Source organism: Ahaetulla prasina, chromosome 8 (assembly GCF_028640845.1).
Source record: "Ahaetulla prasina isolate Xishuangbanna chromosome 8, ASM2864084v1, whole genome shotgun sequence".
Lineage (NCBI taxonomy): Eukaryota > Metazoa > Chordata > Lepidosauria > Squamata > Colubridae > Ahaetulla > Ahaetulla prasina.
This window is the reverse complement of record NC_080546.1, coordinates 89,985,167-90,003,141: the sequence shown is the minus strand read 5'-3', so window position 1 is coordinate 90,003,141 and position 17,975 is coordinate 89,985,167. Positions and strand designations below refer to the sequence as shown.

At 35.0% G+C, this 17,975-nt stretch overlaps 1 protein-coding gene across 7 annotated transcripts in view; it reads left to right on the top strand.

The window, feature by feature from the left end:
• The first annotated feature begins 8,702 nt into the window (after positions 1-8,702).
• ATP8A1 (ATPase phospholipid transporting 8A1) overlaps positions 8,703-17,975 on the top strand; it is a 57,541-nt gene continuing 48,268 nt past the window's right edge. For 4 of the 7 annotated variants that reach the window (XR_009156297.1, XM_058192994.1, XM_058192991.1 and 1 more), the window contains exons 1-4: positions 8,703-8,809; positions 10,621-10,666; positions 11,998-12,038; positions 17,316-17,385. Coding sequence is in view for 6 of the 7 variants with exons in the window: in XM_058192994.1 (XP_058048977.1) it covers positions 12,007-12,038; positions 17,316-17,385 (102 nt within the window). In the remaining variant the exon portion in view is untranslated. Of the gene's footprint in view, positions 8,810-10,620; positions 10,667-11,997; positions 12,039-13,876; positions 13,951-15,297; positions 15,372-17,315; positions 17,386-17,975 lie in introns of all 7 variants that reach the window. The other 3 variants (XM_058192995.1, XM_058192993.1, XM_058192996.1) reach the window with 3 other exon arrangements.

Below are 17,975 nucleotides of genomic sequence, written 5' to 3'. Positions count from 1 at the left end.
TCAACTTATGACCACAATTGAACCCAACATTTCTGTTGGTAGGGGAGATGTTTGCTAAGTGAGTTTTGCCACATTTTATGACCTTTCTTGCCATAGTTGTTAGGTGAATCATTGCAGTTGTTAAATGAGTAACATGGTTGTTAAGTAGGCTTCCGCATTGATTTTGCTCGTCAGAAGGTCACAAAACCTGGTCACATGACCCCAGGACGCAGCAACCGTCATAAACATGAACCAGTTGCCAAGCATCTGAATTTTGATCTCGTGGCCAGGAGATGGCTGTAAGTGTGAAACACAGTCATCATTCACTTTTGTCAGTAACTGGAGCAGTCACTAAATGAATGGTTCTAAGTTAAGAACTACCTGTATTGTATGCCCATTTTATGACCTTTCTTGCCACTGTTGTTAAGTGAGTCACTGCAGTTGTTAAGTTACTAACATGGTTATTAAATGAATCTGACTGCCCCATTGACTTTGCTTGTCAGAAGGTCACAAAACCTGGTCACATGACCCCAGGACGCAGCAACCGTCATAAACATGAACCAGTTGCCAAGCATCTGAATTTTGATCTCGTGGCCAGGAGATGGCTGTAAGTGTGAAAACGGTCATAAGTTACTTTTCAGTGCCATTGTAACATGGAACAGTGACTAAATGAACTCTCGTAAATTGTGGACTACCTATATCTAGGTTTCTTTTTCTTCAAATGCTACAAGATAGCGGGCCTTGGGAAATTCTAATTATCTGAAAGCCACATGAAACTTACAGTTCAGCTAAATTTCAGTCACATGTTTTAGGAAGTAAAGTGATGGAAGCACAAATCAGTTCATGTGAAAGTAATTTTGAAACATCCTTTTGCATCTTAATGCAGGGATAAACAATCTTTATGAAAGAAGATGACACATAAGCAAAGCTTATAAGCAAAGGAACACAGACATCTCCCTACATTCCCATGCATTTTCTCCACAGAAATGATTGTTCCCTTTCCATTTTGCATATGTGTACAATCATTATGGATGTGTTTAATGGTATCTGCAGTTTCCCTAATAAAAAGCAGTGATGCTTGGTGGAAATGAGGTTAAAACCTATTCATTGTTCTTGATCAAGATTGCTGGTGGGCGGAACAGTCTGGTTCCTCGTTCCTCAGCAGTCCTAATTAGGATTGCAGGGGGTGGAGATCTTTAACCTTGATGTCTTCTGATAATCTAATTAGTACTAATATAAGTACAGTATGTTTATCAGACTTTGTAAACTAATATATAATTTAAATTTTTCAGCAGAGAGCGAAATATTTTTATTAGTTTTACTAATGACTTCCTACTAGTTATTAGTATCTAATATTTATTATATAAGTAGAGTTGAGTGTACTACTATGAAAAGAATGCATCTGAATAAATGGTTGCAAGTTTTTGGTTTTATTTTTGTGAATGTGATTGAATACAGCATTTTAAATAACGTGCTTTCCTTTGTTTTACCACTCTAAATTAAAAAAGAAATAAAGCTGTTTGTGAAATATAAAATGCACATACTCATCATTTATTTTCAGTTTTACAAAAATGCCGTTTGGGCATGTTCTATTAATTTTCTTCTCTTCTTGAGCAGTGAGGCTAATAAACTTTGCTTCCATCTGTTCTTATCAATCATGTGAGCCCCGCCATTGAAAGGAATAGGATACAAAGATTACTCAGAAGGCAAATGGGATCAGAAGTTACTTGTAACTCAGGCAGATTTTCCTTTTCAGAAGGACAAAGCTATATAGCATTTTCTTGTTTTTAAGAAATGGCTGTGAAATTAGGAAGCCACAGGGAGCTTTGGGGCTGAATGACCAGTACAGGTAGTCCTCAACTTAGAACCACAATTGAGCCCAAAATTTCTGTTGCTAAGTGAGACAGTTAAGTGAGTCACTGCAGTTGTTAAGTGAAACACTGCAATTGTTAACTTAGTAACATTATTGTTGATATCCAAATTGCAGTTATACATACACTGTTGCAATATATTTAAATACATATTTTTTGGTAGAAGAGAATCATATGTTTTCATATTTTCCACATATTCTTTGAGAAGATTTCTACCAGTAGTTCTTGGATTTATCAAATTGATAACAATATTCAGATTTATACGTGAGTCTAATTTTGTCTGTTTCCTAATTAGCAAGAATCTAATCATTGATTTGTCTACAATTCCATAATTTTTCCTAGTGATAGAATTTGCAATATCCAAGTTCTTTCAAAATCTAACAAACGCTAAGTTTAAGTTACCATAAGACACTCTACTGTATCAACAATTATCGTATGTTTTTAATGATGCACTTGTAAGACAAAAGTATTTAATAATGCTAGCTTGAGGAATCATTTCAATTGGACTTTTAGTATCTATTATCAATTTCTTTAAAAGGACTAATCGTATAATATCTGCAAAGGGTTGTAGTTGAAAAATCCTTATTGATTAGCTTAGGTAATGGCATAGTACCAGCATGTACTATCCATAGTATGATCTACTACTGATTTGGAGGAGGTAATGTTGAAATCAGCTATAAGGAGTCCTCAACTTAGAACCACAATTGAGCCCAAAATTTCTGTTGCTAAGTGAGTTTTGCCACATTTTATGACCTTTCTTGCCACTGTTGTTAAGTGAGTCACTGCAGTTGTTAAGTGAGTCACTGCAGTTGTTAAGTGAGTCACTGCAGTTGTTAAGTGAGTCACTGCAGTTGTTAAGTGAGTCACTGCAGTTGTTAAGTGAGTTTTGCCACATTTTATGACCTTTCTTGCCACTGTTGTGAAGTGAGTTTTGCCACATTTTATGACCTTTCTTGCCACGGTTATTAAGTGAATCACTGCAGTTGTTAGAATGGTAACATGATTGTTGATATCCAAATTGCAGTTATACATACACTGTTGCAATATATTTAAATACATATTTTTTTGTTAGAAGAGAATCATATGTTTTCATATTTTCCACATATTCTTTGAGAAGATTTCTACCAGTAGTTCTTGGATTTATCAAATTGATAACAATATTCAGATTTATACGTGAGTCTAATTTTGTCTGTTTCCTAATTAGCAAGAATCTAATCATTGATTTGTCTACAATTCCATATTTTTTCCTAGTGATAGAATTTGCAATATCCAAGTTCTTTCAAAATCTAACAAACGCTAAGTTTAAGTTACCATAAGACACTCTACTGTATCAACAATTATCGTATATGTTTTAATGATGCACTTGTAAGACAAAAGTATTTAATAATGCTAGCTTGAGGAATCATTTCAATTGGACTTTTAGTATCTATTATCAATTTCTTTAAAAGGAATGTATTCTTTTACAGGTAGTTCTTGACTTATGACCACAATTGAACCCAACATTTCTGTTGGTAGGGGAGATGTTTGCTAAGTGAGTTTTGCCACATTTTATGACCTTTCTTGCCATAGTTGTTAGGTGAATCATTGCAGTTGTTAAGTTACTAACATGGTTATTAAATGAATCTGACTGCCCCATTGACTTTGCTTGTCAGAAGGTCTCAAAAGGGGGTCACATGATCCTGGGGCCCTGCATCTGTCATAAATACAGGCATGTTGTCAAGTGCCAACTTTGATCATGTGACCACGGGGATGCTGCAGTAGTCATAAGTGTGAAAAACAGTCATCATTCACTTTTGTCAGTAACTTGGAGCAGTCACTAAATGAATGGTTCTAAGTTAAGAACTACCTGTATTGTATGCCCATTTTATCAATACAAGTGTAAGAAACAAAACTCTAAAAGCTAACTATTATAAATTTCAATCCTGCTCTTGTTTATTCTATGACACATACAAACTTATGCCTGTGCATAAATATGAGAACTTAAATTTTAATATTATTTTACATTCTTACAAATATTGTTCTCCCGCACATTAGTCCATAACATTATTGTTGATATCCAAATTGCAGTTATACATACACTGTTGCAATATATTTAAATACATATTTTTTTGGTAGAAGAGAATCATATGTTTTCATATTTTCCACATATTCTTTGAGAAGATTTCTACCAGTAGTTCTTGGATTTATCAAATTGATAACAGTATTCAGATTTATACGTGAGTCTAATTTTGTCTGTTTCCTAATTAGCAAGAATCTAATCATTGATTTGTCTACAATTCCATAATTTTTCCTAGTGATAGAATTTGCAATATCCAAGTTCTTTCAAAATCTAACAAACGCTAAGTTTAAGTTACCATAAGACACTCTACTGTATCAACAATTATCGTATATGTTTTAATGATGCACTTGTAAGACAAAAGTATTTAATAATGCTAGCTTGAGGAATCATTTCAATTTCCCAATGAAATTTCCCAGTTTTTCTGAAAAACAGTTTCTTGACTGTAGGTCCACAATAGGTAAATATATATTGCCTTAGTTCTTCAACTCATCCTGTGAATGATTCATCATGATTGTTTTATTACTATATAGTCATCTTGCCTGGAACATTATATTGCGCTTGAATGATTTACTGTGACATTTCTTGTATTTGTGACAAAATAGATTTATAAGGTAATTTTTCTGTACTCTAAATTTTTCAATTTATCTCCCATGTTTTATTTATGTATCACAAATCAAAATGTTTTTTATAAATTACTGATCTCAAATCCACTCTGTTTCTTTTCTGCCTGCTTTAAGTTATATTTTTGAATTCAGTTAGAATCTTAGTACTGTTATTTTACTTTTTAAAACTATATCATTTCAACTAAAAAACAAGAATTCCTTTTGCAGTCAACAGAAAAAAAAGCCTCTTTTCTAATAGGGTTCTCATCCCTGTAGAAGTTCTACAAGTTGAATGAGCCTAGTTTTTTCCAAGTTTGTGCCTCTCTAAACTTTTTTGCTTAAATTCAGGATGCAGAATGTTGGTGATAGCAAAAAGCCTAAAAAGCTTATGTTGTATTTTATGACATAGATTTTATTTTCCATGTGTCATTTCAATTGGACTTTTAGTATCTATTATCAATTTCTTTAAAAAGGACTGTATTCTTTTACAGGTAGTTCTTGATTTATGACCACAATTGAGCCCAAAATTTCTGTTGCTAAGTGAGACAGTTAAGTGAGTTTTGCTCCCGTTTTTATAGCCACAGTTGTTAAGTGAAACACTGCAATTGTTAACTTAGTAACATTATTGTTAAGTGGCTTCCTCATTGACTTTGTGTGTCATAAGGTTGTAAAAAGGAGATCATATGGCCGCAGGACACTGCAACCATGATAAATCCATGTCTGTTGCTTAGCATCTGAGTTTTGATTACATGACCATGGGGATGTTGCAATGATCATAAGTGTGAAAAAAGGTCATAGGTCACTTTTTCAGTGAGTTGTAAGTTGAGGAGTACTTGTACTTAAAATATAGTGTTGTACTGATCTGTTATTTATCTCTACAACCTCAATTTAAATTTACGTCTTTTTAGGATCCCTTATTGAAGGCTAAAGGGTATATTGATAGTCCTTATAAGAGAATTTTATGTAAATTACATTTCATCTCTCTCCCAGTTCTAAGTGCTGCTGAAAGTTGCTTTTATGTTTGGATCCTTTTACAAAACTGTAATTTTTAAAATTTCCCATTAATTCAGCTGTTGATCAATTATCTGATATACAAACCCCCTTCTACCACAAAGCTTCAGAGGAAGCATCATTTTTACAGCTATTATTCTACTACTTTAATTCAGATTTGTTCTTTTTTTTTAACCATTTGGCAAGTATCTGTCCACAATGGAGTAAAATTAGCAGGAAAGCATTTATCCAGGTCCTTGTAATCTCAGTATGCAGATATCTAATCTGCTTATTATGCAAAATAATATCTTTTTTTTAATTTTTGTCCGCTTCCTCTAACAAAATATTAAAATATACAAATTAATATGTAGGCCTAAACCAGCTTCAAAAATGTTTAGTTCCTCTTTTAATGTTTCAGATGTTTTAATCCTTCAGGTGATGCCTGAGTGAAACATTGCTAGCATATCAAATTAATATTTCTTCACTTCTGTTGACTGCTTAATTGGACTCAAACTCCTCGTTCTTTAATTGTTGAACTAAGGGTTGTATAACTTCAGGTAGTCCTCAGTTTACAACCCCCATTGAGCCCAAAATTTATGTTGCGAAGTGAGACATTCATTAAGTGAATTTTGCCCCATTTTACAACTTTTCTTGATATGGTTGTTAAGTGGGTCACTGCAGTTGTTAAGTGGGTCACTGCAGTTGTTAAGTGGGTCACTGCAGTTGTTAAGTGAAACACTGCAATTGTTAACTTAGTAACATTATTGTTAAGTGGGTCACTGCAGTTGTTAAGTGAAACACTGCAATTGTTAACTTAGTAACATTATCATTAAGTGAATTTTGCCCCATTTTACAACTTTTCTTGATATGGTTGTTAAGTGAAACACTGCAATTGTTAACTTAGTAACATTATCATTAAGTGAATTTTGCCCCATTTTACAACTTTTCTTGATATGGTTGTTAAGTGAAACACTGCAATTGTTAACTTAGTAACATTATTGTTAAGTGGGTCACTGCAGTTGTTAAGTGGGTCACTGCAGTTGTTAAGTGGGTCACTGCAGTTGTTAAGTGAAACACTGCAATTGTTAACTTAGTAACATTATTGTTAAGTGGGTCACTGCAGTTGTTAAGTTAGTAGCACTGTTGTTAGGTGAATCTGCCTTTCCCACTGACTTTGCTTGTCAAATGGTCGCAATAGCAGATCACATGACCCCAGGACCCTGCAACCGTCATAAACAGGAGTCAGTTGCCAAGCTTCTGGATTTTGATCATGTGACCATGGAGCTGCTACAACAATCATAAGTCACATTATTCAGTGCCACTGTGACTTTGAACAGTGGCTAAATGGACTGTTGTACATTGAGGACTTACCTGTACAATGGAGATATAGTAGGCCAAAGTCCTGGCCTGGTATTTGCAAGCTGGACAAAGCACTACAAGACAAAACAAAGCTGATATTTAATCCTAATGAAACAGAATTCCGTTTTTCCAACAAAAAGCTGGTTTTTCTCTCTGCTCCATTTATAAGGAGGCAGGCCTGTGATTCAGAGTGTTCTAGACTCAGGGCTACTACTATTTGGTAAAGAGATAGGGGGCATAACCAGGGAGGCCTTTATCCAATTTTGTGCTGCAGCTGTAACTCTTTTCCAAAGCAAGAAAACCTGGTGGTAGTACCTCAAAGTCTTATCCCCATGACGATAGACTATTGCAAGGTGCTCTATACCGTTTTGCTTTTGGAGGTTACTTGGAAACCACAGTTGTGTAATGTGCAACTGTCTGCAAGCTGACAGGCAAGAGCAGTTACAGTATACCCATATTGATAATCATATTCCAGGTACTATGCTTCCTTCCAACAGGTTTCTTAGTGCACGCAAAGTGCATTAAGTTTTAACTTTTAAAGTGCTTAAGTGCTTTGCTTTAGCACTTAAGCAATTGGAGGAACACCTTCTCCTGTAGAAGCAATCAATTCGTTTCAGTTTAAAATGTTGAGTATCATTGATTCACAACAGATTAAATTAATGGCTCAGAGGCAGTGGTCTCTTTGGTGGTCTCCACCTTGTACAACAGTCTTCCTAGTATTGTAGCTGACATTACAACCTTAATAGCCAGAGTTGTCTAGAAAAGCTTGGCCGTGAAACAGTTGAGGATGTGGGGGAGAGAGAAAGTGTGTTTTGTGTTTGAACTAAAGTAGCCAAAAATCAGCTAGAAGAGAGAAGTATTTTTTTTTCCACAAGAAGGAAGGGTTTAGGAGGAAGGAAGTAGAGAGGCAAGGATTGGACATAGCATAAAAAAAACCCATGATTAGTCAAGTTTGAGATATTCTACAAGACTTTGGAGGAGTGATGTTACCTAATATTGGTTGCTGTCTGTAACTAAAATTATTGACACTTTTTATTTGTTAAATGTTTTTAGTTATCGGTATTTATTTTTCATTTTAACTGTACATTATTGTATTTTATTTTATTTTTTTGCTTATATAACTGAAAACATTAGGGAGTTGCAAGCTTCAACCATTTAAGTGAAACTTCTCCTGAGTTCACAGTTTAGTCCACATGGATCAGTAACACCTAAAACTCTCAAATTATTATCAGTATTGGAATGTATTTCAAATTTCAAATCTTTATTGTCAGTGCACAACATATGTACAATGAGATTGGTTGAGTTCCCTCATGCTTTCCCCCCCAATACAGTGAAGACAGAAAATCCCTAACTCAATAAATCATATTAACAAAACACCCAATCCTATTGCACCAGTGTGAACATGTGACATATTGTGCTGTCATCATACTACACAATTATGATGTTATTCCTCATTCAGGAGTTTGACAGCCCACTGATTAAAACTGTTCTTCAGCCTGTTTGTGCGGCTGGCTATACTTCTATATCTCCTTCCTGATGGTAGGAGGGTAAAGAAGTGATGATCAGGGTGAGAGTCATCCCTGAAAATTTTTCTCACTCTTCTAAGGCAACGAGCCTTAGAAGAGTATTTTTGATGATTATAAATATACAAGGTTTATTAAGAAACAGTTAATTGCAACTAGGGTAGATAATAATTAATGGAAATAACCATTGTAATGATTAGTTACCTATCTGAGAAATTTTCCTCATTAGTTTTTAAGTGGATTCTGCTGTTACCACATTTTATTGAACATATTTTCATACAATTAATGCAACTAATATTAAAATGCACTTTTCTTTTTATGCTTTAGCAAATTCCAGATGTTTCTCCAACAGGACGGTATACAACGTTGGTTCCTCTCTTATTTATTTTAGTTGTAGCAGCAGTCAAAGAAATAATAGAAGATATTGTAAGTAGCAAAATGTTTCCTTCATAATTTTAAACTAATACTCATCTTCAAATAAGATATAGATTTAATTTTTTTTTTTTTGTTTACATTTATATCCCGCCCTTCTCCGAAGACTCAGGGCGGCTTACAGTGTGTAAGGCAATAGTCTCATTCTATTTGTATATTTACAAAGTCAACTTATTGCCCCCCCCCAACAATCTGGGTCCTCATTTTACCTACCTTATAAAGGATGGAAGGCTGAGTCAACCTTGGATCTGGTGGGGCTTGAACCTGCAGTAATTGCAGGCAGCTGTTTTTAATAACAGGCTTCTTACAGCCTGAGCCACACCGCTTTAAAGGGACATAAACCAAGTATACTCATTTTGATTTTTTTTTAGCAGCTAAACAAAAAATCCCTCATATTTTATTAAGGAGCATGCGTTTCTGATTTTACACATGCAACACATGTGATTATGATGTGCCCTTAGGCGAAGGAAATCTACAAACAACTGCTATAGATTTTCTCCCATCTCCCAGAGGCTTAGCACTTCCTGTGCTTTTTATTAACTGAAGCATTTTCAATATTTTATGTATGATCGTTCAGTAGAGGGAGTCCTTGACTTACAGCAGACACCCCAAAAGCTACTTACGACCCAATATCAAAGTTACTGCCGCTTCTTTGGGCATTAAGAGGGACTGCAGAAATACTGCACGCAGCCCCTCTGTCCATTTCCCCCATCCCACCAGATTCCCGCCGGCCTTGGGGTTTTGTTTCCCATTCAGCAGAACTCTGCTTCTGCCTCAGTTCTCTCCAGGACCCAGTGGCACCCCAGCTTTCCTTTCCATATTTTGCAGCTCCTGAGAGAGGCGCCGGGTCGATGTGAGGCTCAGGTTTTTTACACAGAATACCACAGCCTTGTGTTATTTTGCTGTTCTCTCAATCCTTGGAAGCCTCTGTTATTAAGGCTGGGAGGCAGGCTGAGTCCAACAGGTCCTTGGGTGGACTGCGGAGCCTGATTTGCTTCCCTTGTTAAAACAAAACCATTGCATTTATAAGATGCCAGACTGAAAATATTTTCCAAATGCATTGATTACAAGAAGTATATTGAATGTTATTAGTTCTGTACAAGTGTTTCAATGATCAGAACAAGACATTGCCTGTTCCAGAATTGTGTCCCAAACACAAAACAAAACCTTTAGAGACTAATGGAAACAAGCTGTTGCTATGTTGTTCTTTATCCAAACACCACAGTATTTGTCCATCTATATAAACCTCCCGTGTCTTGTCCCAGCTTCTGCCAACCTTGCAGTTCGAAAGCAGGTAAAAAATGCAAGTAGAAAAACAGGGACCACCTTTGGTGGGAAGGGAACAGCGTTCTATGTGCCTTTGGTATGGAGTCATGCCGGCCACATGACCACGGAGGCGTCTTCAGACAGCGCTGGCTCTTTGGCTTTGAAACGGAGATGAGCACTGCCCCCTAGAGCATATATGTGCGAGGGGAACCTTTACCTTTATAGGCCATGAGGAGGATGTTTTGACAAAAATAAATATTTTGAACAAATCCCATAGCAAATAACCAATTTAGGATGCTCTCTGCAGTCTGCCTGTACTTTTTTTTAAAAAAACTTAAAAGTTCTGCCTTGGTTTACATTAAGTATAAATCACAAAAAAAATTACCAAATGTGCTTATCTTGTGCATTTGCAGGCACTAGTTCTCTAACTTGATTTGTTATATATGTTGTGTCAACCTAGTCACTTGCACATGTAACTAGCCTAATATTTAAAAGTATTCCATAATAGTAGTGTAAAAAATCTATGTGGTTTGTTTCAGAAAAGACAGAAAGCTGATAATGCTGTGAATAAAAAGGAAATACAAGGTAGGAAGTTTCATATATAACCATTTTTTTAACTGTTCAGTGAGTAAAAATGAAGTCATATGAAGTTTTCCAAATAAGGCTATTTTTATAATTACTTTGTCATTTTATTTATTTATATGATTTATATGATCACCCATTATATGGCAGTGAATCTAGATGGTGTTCAAAGTATAAACAAGAAATGGTAAAATGTGAGATCACAAGCATAGTTGTGGTTTCACTTAGTAACCATTTCTGTTGACTATCGAGTTACCAGTCCCAATTGTGGTAACTAAACACAAACTATTGTATTTTTCGGAGTATAAGACTCTCCGGAGTATAAGACGCACATTAGTTTTTGGTGAGGAAAACAAGAAAAAAAAATTCTGCCTCTGCCTCCCAGCATCCATTGGTATTCATCTGGCTAGCATCCTTACAGCAAACAGCCTGGTCAGCTTCAGCACGTTATCGCAGCCTGATTAAGCACAAGCAGCTGATTGGCGGTTGGATCGGCCTTCCAAAATAGCGCCAATCAGCTGTTCCAGGCTGCAGGGCTCGCCACAGCCCATTGCCGCCTCCATACATCATGTTTTTGGCCTCTGCATGTCACATTTTTGCCCTCCGCAACACTCCGTTTTAGACCTGTTCCAGGCTGCCGGGATTGCCACAGCACATCGCCGCCGATCACTGCCTCCGCGCGTTGTGTTTTTGGCCTCCGCACGTCACATTTTTGGCCCGTTCCGGGCGGCAGGGATTGCCGCCGCTGCCATTCCCCACCGCCTGGAACCAGCGATTCACGAAGGTCAAAAATGCAACACGTGGAGGCCAAAAAATGACACGCAGAGGTGGCGATTGGCAGCAATGTGCTGTGGCGTCCCCTCCGCCTGGAACAGGTCTAAAACAGAGCATGTGGAGGCCAAAAATGTGACACGCACAGGCTAAAAACAGCTGAAGGATGGAGGCCAGCGGGTGGGCAGGGCTTCAGCAATAGTCACTGTATAAGACACAGAGACATTTCCACCCACTTTTTGGTGGGGGATGCGTCTTATATTCTGAAAAATACTGTATGTACTTGAAAAAAAGAGCACTTTAGCCAAAAAGTGGAGGGGGGGGGAGTAAACAAAAAGACTAACAAAATCTTGCACAAATGAATTGTTTTATATTCAGAATTCTCTTGGTAACAAAATTTTTGTGGAATAAACTTTTGTTCCCACATGGTTTCATCTTGTATTTTTTGGATAAAATGTTTCTGTATAACTGGATCTTGGAGCAAATGTTACATTAGTAGAAAAGCATTTTGATCATTGGTTTAATAGAACATTTGTGGTTTTATTGTTGCTTTCATGATGCAGTATTGAGAAATGGAGCCTGGGAGATTGTACACTGGGAAAAGGTATGTGGTTTCATTATTGTAAAATTTAAATATGATTTAGATCCAACGAATTGAACAGACAACAATGCTTGTTAAACGCTGTTCTGAAGTATGTTTGTTGTCAAGTTACTTAATACGGTAGAGTTTATCTTTTTGCAGCATTTTGCACTACCCACTATAAAAATGACAGATTATCAAAGCATCTTATATTCACTCATATAACTTACTTCGGGTAGTCCTCGAATTACAGGAGTTTCATTTAGTGACTATTTGAAATTACAACAGCACTGAGAAAAGTGACTTACGACCATTTTTCACACGCTTGTTTCAGCATCCCTATGGTCACTTGATCAAAATCCAGCCCCTTGGCAGTTGGTTCATATTTATGACCGTTGCGATGTCCTGGAGTCATGTGATCCCCATTTGCAAACTTTTGCCAAGCAAAGTCAATGGGGAAGCCAGTTTCATTTAACAACCACATTACTAACTTAACAACTGCAGTGATTCGCTTAACAAGAAAGGTCATAAAATGGAGCAAAGTCACTTAACCGAAAGTCAAGGACTACCTGTATGTAACATAAGATATAAGCAGTTCTGCCCCGAGAAGAGTAACTCTGGATCTAAATCTTTATATATGTTACAGTGAATTACACTGAATAAATGGAATGTTTTGTGTTTACCATATTGAATATATTGTCATTAAAAGGATTGTTTTCTATTTTGTTGACTCTATGTTTACCATACTGATTAAATTGTCACTAACTGTTTTATTGAAAGTTCTGATTTATTTTTATTGCCTACATAATAATTCAATATGCATTTGATCCCTAAAGGGTTAATTTGTATGCTCTGATATGCAGAGGATTTAGGCAAAAGAATAGTTTATTATTCTATGCCAATAGTTCTCAAAGTTGTCATTTCCCTATCATATTAATCCAACCCTAATTATTTTCACACAGCATAATTAGCAAATATCTTGGATTCTCACAATATATTGAATCAAATGAGCTGAATCGAATCAAAATGCACATGTATCCTTACTGTTTAAACATGTAAATGTAACCATAAGTGCTAACAGCATTATAATAAAGAATTAAAAATATTACCTCTCTTGTTTAGCATAGAATAGTGCTTTAATTGTTCTTATAAGTGCCTTCATTCATTATGGATTGCAGCATTTACTCAGGGGAAAATAACCACTGGAGAACTGAAATATGAATTCATTTTAGATATTTTTAACTCACAACAACTATAAATCTATATTTGCCCACATAGAAGCAGGTTTCATTGAACTAAGTGGGGATTATTTCTAAATAGAAATTATTCAAGTTTCTCTAGTAATCAATTTTATATAGCTACAAGAGAGTCTCTCTTTCAGTATTTGACTTGACAGATTCTATACTGTACTTTATTTCTTAGCCAATAAAGACCTTCCAAATTGTTATGCTTTTGTTATTACACAAGTGCTACAGAAGCCCATAATTCATTAGTAAAATTTGTGTATTGAAGTCAACTCAAAGTTTTTAATTCTTGGAGGATTAACTGTGAGGCTGTGCAACATAATCTAAATAAGGCAAAGAGCTAACTGACTGTAAAGATGTATTTTGTATTCATACCAAGTTATGAGGAAATGGTGTTTTACTTTCTGTAATAAAATGAAAATAGAAATGTCATTCTGTTAAATGGGAGAAAAATAATACTTAGATGAGAATGCCTACCATTTTTAAACCTCTTATAGACCATCACTTCCATTTTAAGTCGTGTACTACTTTTATTGCACAGTGCGTACTTAAATACAGCAAAGGAAAGGATTATTCTGCTAGTTTCAGACCATTAACCAATTCCCAGTTTTCTTTCAGGTAGATGTTGGAGATATAGTTTTAATAAAAGGCAAAGAATATATACCTGCTGACATTGTACTTCTCTCATCAAGGTAGAGATGCTAATCAGTGCTTCCAGAATAGAGTCCGTTTTCTCTCTCCAACTTTGATCCCTAATTGTACCAAGGAAATAAAGAATAAACAGAAGTATTTAGAACCGCTGAAATATTAGATACATGAATTATTGCTAAGGAAGCCTACTTTGAATGAATAAAATGCTGGGCTTTCCAGTGCATCTGATTATATTTTCTTTCATAGTTTGGAACACAGAAGATTTCCCTCCTGGTTTTATTTAATTTATCATACAAATATATCAACTGAAAATAAAATGTTAGTTTGCGGCACAATGTTGCCTTAACATTAAAGCATTACGAAATGTTACTGACATCTTCCTGAGAATATAGTGTTTTAAATTATATTTTTAAAAGCCTCAAGACATGCTTTCAGATTTCAAAATACTAGGTTTCATCCCTGTGAAATTTAATCTTGTTTATCTGTGTTTCCTTGGACAACTCAATATATGAAACATTTTTCCCCCAAATCTATTTGATTGGGTCATTATCTCCAAATATAAATATTTAAAGAGCGTATTTTGCTACCCTTACCTGAAGATTTTTACCATATGCAATTCTTGTTTTAATAGGCTTTTCCTTTCTCAATGGAAGCTATTTTTTTACTTTGGCTATTTGATTCCCACTCTGTCTGCATCATGCCTTCCTGGTACATGTGCTGAATTTGAATTTCTAGAAATATCAAAATACCTCTCTAGGATTGTGAAACATCCATGAATTCCAGTATTTATTAATTCTGTTAAAGGATTTCCTAGCATCTGAAAAGGAAACCAAGAGATTTCCCTCCATTCCTTTTTCAAATTGCTTTTATTATTTTGCTAAAGTTAAATAATACGTTACTATGCTCTATTTCCTTTCTAATGCCATGGATTTGTATTACTGTATGAGATGACCAGGCTGAGCCTGAGGGAGGGGTCAAAAGACTGAGTCCCTGTGTGCCTGCAAGAGATCTAAGTCTAACTCACCTTGAATGCCTCTCTTATCTCCCGCTCATTTCCTTTGACTGCTAGTAGCTCATATTCTTGTAGAGAGTTTAAGCGGGCAATAAATCTTTATACTTATTTGAAATGCCTGAATCTCCTGATTTCTCTGGCGCTTGACAATTACAATTGATGTCCACATTTTAGGGTTATTTTTGCTGTCTCTAAAAATATTTTGAATAACACTTTTCTGATCCAAATTAAATAGATTTTGAGGGGGGGAAAAGACTGTTCCTTAACCCGCTTTATATAATAATTTCAACTTTGTGTCTTTTTTTTCTTTAATCTGTTCGATTTCTCCTCTTTTATTTATTATTTTGCTACAATTATTATTTCAAAACTGGTAAAGGTTGCAGTGGGGGAAATAGTGAAGGTGACCAATGGGGAGCATCTCCCAGCTGATCTCATCAGTCTGTCCTCAAGGTTAGAATGAATCAGTTCTAGAATAAATGTGTTTCTGGGTCTTTCTATTAAACCGAGGCAGGAAAAGATTCTGCCGTGAACAGATTGCAGAATGTTTTACTATGTGCAAACATTCATTCAAATGGAAGTACAAGGGAATGTTCAACTTTGTCTAAGCTAATAGCAATAGCACTTAGACTTACATACCGCTTTACAGCCCTCTGTAATCTGTATGATTATTAAAGCCACATGTGCAATTAAACACTCATGTACTTCAGCATAAATTCCGCCGAAATTAATTGGACATACTTATAAATCAAGAGGTTTAGGATTGCACTTAATGCAAAAACAGTTGATCTACCTCCAGATTTATTCTATAAAACAAACCAATGACTAAAATAAACTGTTTTGATGAAGTTATTATGTAGATACTATCTAAAGTTTTAAACTCGACTCCCTTGAGGAAGATGGGCTGTCTAGAAACATGAAATATAAATCAATAAATCATATGATCCCAAAGCATACCATAGAGCAGGGGTCTCCAACCTTGGTCCCTTTAAGACTTGTGGACTTCAACTCCCAGAGTCCCTCAGCCAGTTTTGTGGAGTTGAAGTCCACAAGTCTTAAAGGGACCAAGGTTGGAGACCCCTGTCATAGAGAACTTCATGTTTTCAATAATTTTATACAATTTCGGTGTTAACAATGATACGTTTTGAGAATTCTAGAGGACCCGCAGCACAGACCTAAATGTTGCATGCTTTATAGTGCATGCATTTGGATTTGTTGGATGAACAGCATGCTACCTCAATAAAAGTGGTTTTTATATAGATTCTGTATTTGGATTGCATTTTGTTTGACATCATTAATTTTATTTGATTATAGAGATGAATGTCAAAATATATTAATTTCTGTAATGAAACATATTTTCCTGATCTTTGATGTTCCACTCATTTATTTTCAATGTTCTTCAGAAAATATTCACTCAAATGTAAACCCAATTTGATAAATAGGGCTTATTTTAAATTATATGTACATAATTTGGTAGCTTTCCAGTGCAATCTTATATATACATGATCATTCAGAACTATACTAGTTTGAATTGAGTAGATATAGATTGCAAACACAGTGTATATTAAATATGTCCGGATTTAAATATGTTTCATATACTGAAACTGAAATAATTTGCATGCTAATTTGTAATCGGTCAATTACATTTTCAGAAAAACTGACCTTTAAAACGTAAATGTTAAGTGAATAAATTCCTGTTTAAATATGGACGTGCTTTGCAACTTTACTAAGTATTCAACATTTCCAAAATATATTTATGATATCAATGCAAGATCAACATTACATGTATTTTGGGAGATGTATTTTCATACAATGCATTTAATTACAATACAATTACAGTACAATGCAATTAATTACTTTTCTCTTGACCGTGATTTTTGTCATTTTTTTGCCAGTTACTTCCTGGATAAAACAGATTTGCTTAATAATTGCCAAATTCACTTAATGACAGCCACAAAAGTCATAAAATCAGGCGCAGTCACTTTTTGGCCTGCTTTGTGATTGCAACGATTTATAATTGTAATTCTGCGCTCAATTACTATCATATGTCAAGGGCTTCCTGTATGTTGCATAATCGTTTATTTTGTGTTACTTTCTTTATAAAAAAACTAGAGAATTTGTGTTATTCAACCATATGTATTGCAAGCTTAGTTTCTTGTCATTTAGCTTGCTTTTTCTGTCTTAACAAAGATCTGGAATCAGTGAGTTTCTACCGGTCATTAATGAAGTCAATATGAATCATTTTCTTTACATATTTTAAGGGTCATTTTCTGAAAATGTAAATTACTAGTTCATATTTTGTTTAATGACTATCAAACTAAAGAACGATGTTGTATTTTAGTGAAAATATATTCTGGACTGCTTAATTTATAAAATGGATCTTCTCTTTTCTATAAGTGAACCTCAAGCTATGTGCTACATTGAAACATCAAATTTAGATGGTGAAACTAATTTAAAAATACGACAGGTAAGAAGTATATTTTTCCCTCTATGTTATCTTACTATATATTGCTTCAAGATAATTCACAGTGCATAGTTCACAGTATGAAGCAGAATCTTAAAGGGCAAAAAAAATGCATTAAGGGATAAGAACATTCATTTAAGTCCTCAAGAGATGTAGGCACTGATCCAAAATGTATTGCATACCATTGATGTTAGTCTGTTATTTACATAAAGAAGAATCCACATTTTAAGAAACCTGGTTTTACCTGTAAAATATTGATAATGTATATCCCTTCTATGTATGCATTTTCAGAATGCAAGTATAAAAATTAATAATGCTTCAATTTTATGTTTGCAGTCTTCTCAATCTTTTCAGTTTTATTAGGCATTTGACTTTATGCTCAATTTTGTGAAAAAATCTTACATGGGAAATTGGGCACTGCAGGTAAACAGGGAGGGAGGAAGAAAAGTGAGAGGACAATATCACACATAAAAAGATAAACATAATTTTTATAATGAAAATGTATAATTAAATATGAATACATTATCAGCTGATAAATAATTAGTGGGTTGAAATGCATGAATGCAGCTTAGGGCTGAGAAGAAATATTTGAA